This window comes from Sinocyclocheilus rhinocerous, unplaced genomic scaffold (genome assembly GCF_001515625.1).
Source record: "Sinocyclocheilus rhinocerous isolate Xijiao unplaced genomic scaffold, SAMN03320098_v1.1 scaffold1589, whole genome shotgun sequence".
NCBI lineage: Eukaryota > Metazoa > Chordata > Actinopteri > Cypriniformes > Cyprinidae > Sinocyclocheilus > Sinocyclocheilus rhinocerous.
In genome coordinates this window covers 19,398-22,309 of record NW_015648634.1, presented here as the reverse complement: position 1 = coordinate 22,309, position 2,912 = coordinate 19,398, and the positions used below count along the sequence as shown (strand labels likewise).

General features: G+C 34.4%; 1 protein-coding gene across 1 annotated transcript in view; it reads right to left on the bottom strand.

The window, feature by feature from the left end:
• The window catches only part of rtcb (RNA 2',3'-cyclic phosphate and 5'-OH ligase), a 16,092-nt gene that overhangs the window by 6,081 nt on the left and 7,099 nt on the right, over window positions 1–2,912 (bottom strand). The window contains exons 5-7 of the mRNA XM_016514774.1: window positions 1,876–2,032; window positions 551–707; window positions 308–467 (exon numbers count right to left, since the gene is read on the bottom strand). Of these exons, the coding sequence (XP_016370260.1) occupies window positions 308–467; window positions 551–707; window positions 1,876–2,032 (474 nt within the window). The remainder of the gene's footprint in view (window positions 1–307; window positions 468–550; window positions 708–1,875; window positions 2,033–2,912) is intronic.

The window sequence follows — 2,912 nt, the reverse complement described above, 5'->3', positions numbered from 1 at the left end:
ATATCTCCTTTTGAAGTGGACTTTGAGCTTTGTAACTTTGCAGATCTTTTTTATGCTCAAACAGCAACAATACAGACTAACTACAGTTGAAAAAGTGAAAAAAGCATAATAGGACCCCTTTAATTTTCTGTAAAGCTACTTTGCAACGATTTGTATCGTGAAAAGCGCTATACATATAAACTTGAATTGCATTGAAAATATAAATAAACACTGAAAAACATTTTTTAAAATGAAAACAAAACACAAAGTTGAAAACTATAATAGTATCTCCGTACTAAAACAACACTAGCATGAAGCTGCGGCTCACCTGTCGCCACCTGGTGGCCGAGGCCTCGACTGCCGCTGTGGATCATCACACAGATCTGCCCCTTGTGGTCGATGCCCATCTTCTTCGCAGCGTAATCGTTATAGATCTCATCCACCACCTGAATCTCGGCGTAGTGGTTTCCTGCACCCAGCGTCCCCAACTACACAACAGCAGGAGAGCATGACATGAGATCGGAGAGAATTTGCTGGGCTTTGCATTGTGTTGTCTTGTAAATGCTTGCACCTGTGGCAGTCCTCTCTTCTTGGCTTTGGACGAGACTTTGTTGGGATCGGCTTGCAGCATCCGGCCGTATTCCTCACAGTGCTCTTTATCCTCGGCCCAGGCGTATCCTTCCCTCAGAGACCAGTCCACACCCATCTCCAGAGCTTCCTCCAGATCTCTGCACACACACACAAACACAAACACAGCGCCGGCAAACTCATGAAAACAAAACTAAAGTGACAAAAGCACAAGGCAACATAAGAACAAAAGCAAATTCATGATATGAATAAACCTATAATAGTAAATAATTAATACCCTCTCACACTCAACATTTATTACACAGTTTAACCATTGTTTATATATACTATTAGGTTAAATGCTTGCTTTCTTTTAAGTTCAGTTTCAGTTATTTATTTCCAGTTAATTTTAGTGCTGCAACTTACAGTATTATTACAATATTTATACTGTTATAGTTTTATTAATTTGAATTAGATTTCATCGTTGTATTTTCAGTTTTCATTTTAAATCAATTAATTTTGTTATGCGCCATTTGTATTTGCCATTGTTTTTTTATTACTGTTTAGGTAAAAAAAAAAAAAAATTTCTGTTCTAGTTCAGTTTTAATTTTTATTTATTTCCAGTTAAATCATTTTAGCGCTTTAACTTGAACTTATTTCAGTTAATTGCCAAGGCAACAAGTATTTTTTTTTATTTACTATTATAGTGTATTAATATTTTGAATTCGCTTTTATTCTCATATTTTCAGTTTATTTTAATTTGTTTAACATTAATTTGATGTGCTTTTATTGGATTTTTTTTTTATTTTATTTTTTATAAAAACATTACGGTTTAGATTTCATTTCAGTTTTATTTATTTCCAGTTAGTTCAACCTAAACTTATTTTAGTTGCCAAGGCAACATTTCTAATTTACATTTAGTTTAGGTTTATCATTTAATGTTTTTTTTTTATTTCAGCTTTTTTTCTACTGCACAACCAGCCAAGTTTTATTAAAAGCAAATATTTACTCCTTTAAGATGTTTTAATGATTCGTTGCATCGTTCACAAAATAATTTCATGTATTAAAATTCCACTGGTAACTCCATGATGTTCTGTTATATTAGTGCATGCAACGATTAAGTATTACTTAATTTCATTTCTTGCAATAAACAATTAATCGCTGATGCCAAGTAAGTTCAGAGCATAAACATAAACTGACTGGAAAAATAAAGAAGTTTTATTAATTTGACTTAGCTGTCATCGTAGTATTTTCAGTTTTCATTTTAATCAAGTTCTAATTGAAAATGTTGGGATGGCTGTGCAGTATTATTGTTGTTTTAGTGTTTACTTTGCTCCCATGGGAATGACGCCCTTGGATCCGACTCCGACGGGAATGTGGTCAAACATGGACTGCGCCAGCTGCTCTTTCACCGGCTGCACGTCGCCCTCGTCCAGGTTAGTCCTCAGCAGACGGACGCCACAGTTAATGTCAAACCCCACGCCACCTGCAGACGAGACGAACCGTGAGCCGCCACATCGTTAATAGGGTTGGGTATCGTGTGAATTTTATCGATTCCGATTCTTTTCTATTCCCAGTTTCGATTCCAATGTGATTAAATAATGATATCAAACATTTATCCTGTCTCTTTTTTACAAACCATTTATTGGAGCTGAATACAGGGATTAAAGTGTTCCGTCGCTACGACGGATTTCCATCAGTTCATAAAGACTTCATTCCTGAATGATTCAGCCGTTTGAACGAATCAATTGAATGAATGATTCAGTCGTTCGAACAAATCAATTGAATGAATGATTCAGTGATAAAATCAGTGACTTGCCGCCACCTGCTGGCGGATTTAGTTTCATTTTTAGCGTATAATTTCAGTTATTTAAATCATATTTCTGTATTCAAAATGTTATACTTAAAACATTAATCTCCACATGAATTTAATTGCACTCGTGCCACCTCCGAGCCTCATTAAACGTCTGAAAATGTACCTACAAGCCACTTTTGTGTTCTTCTGTGCCACCTCTGTAGTACAAATTAATTTATTAATACTAATTTCATATGATTGGTAACTTATTCGTCTTATTCTGCATATTGTTTTAAATAGAAATTTTAAAAAGATTAGAAACATACATTTTTGAATTTGAAATAGATGAAAATGATGCCATTACAAAGATACTCCTGTAAGTCACTTTAAGGAGTCTCGTATTATGAAGGCTAATTTTTGATCAGAATTTTAGATTATTGATCAGAAGGTGCTCCTAAATTTTTTAATTAGGAGGACAAGCGCTCCTAATTACAAGAAGAAAAAAACTATGGTATCGCTGAGGAATGAGGTTTGGTCGAAGATAAATTTTCAGTCAAAAGATTTTTTTTTT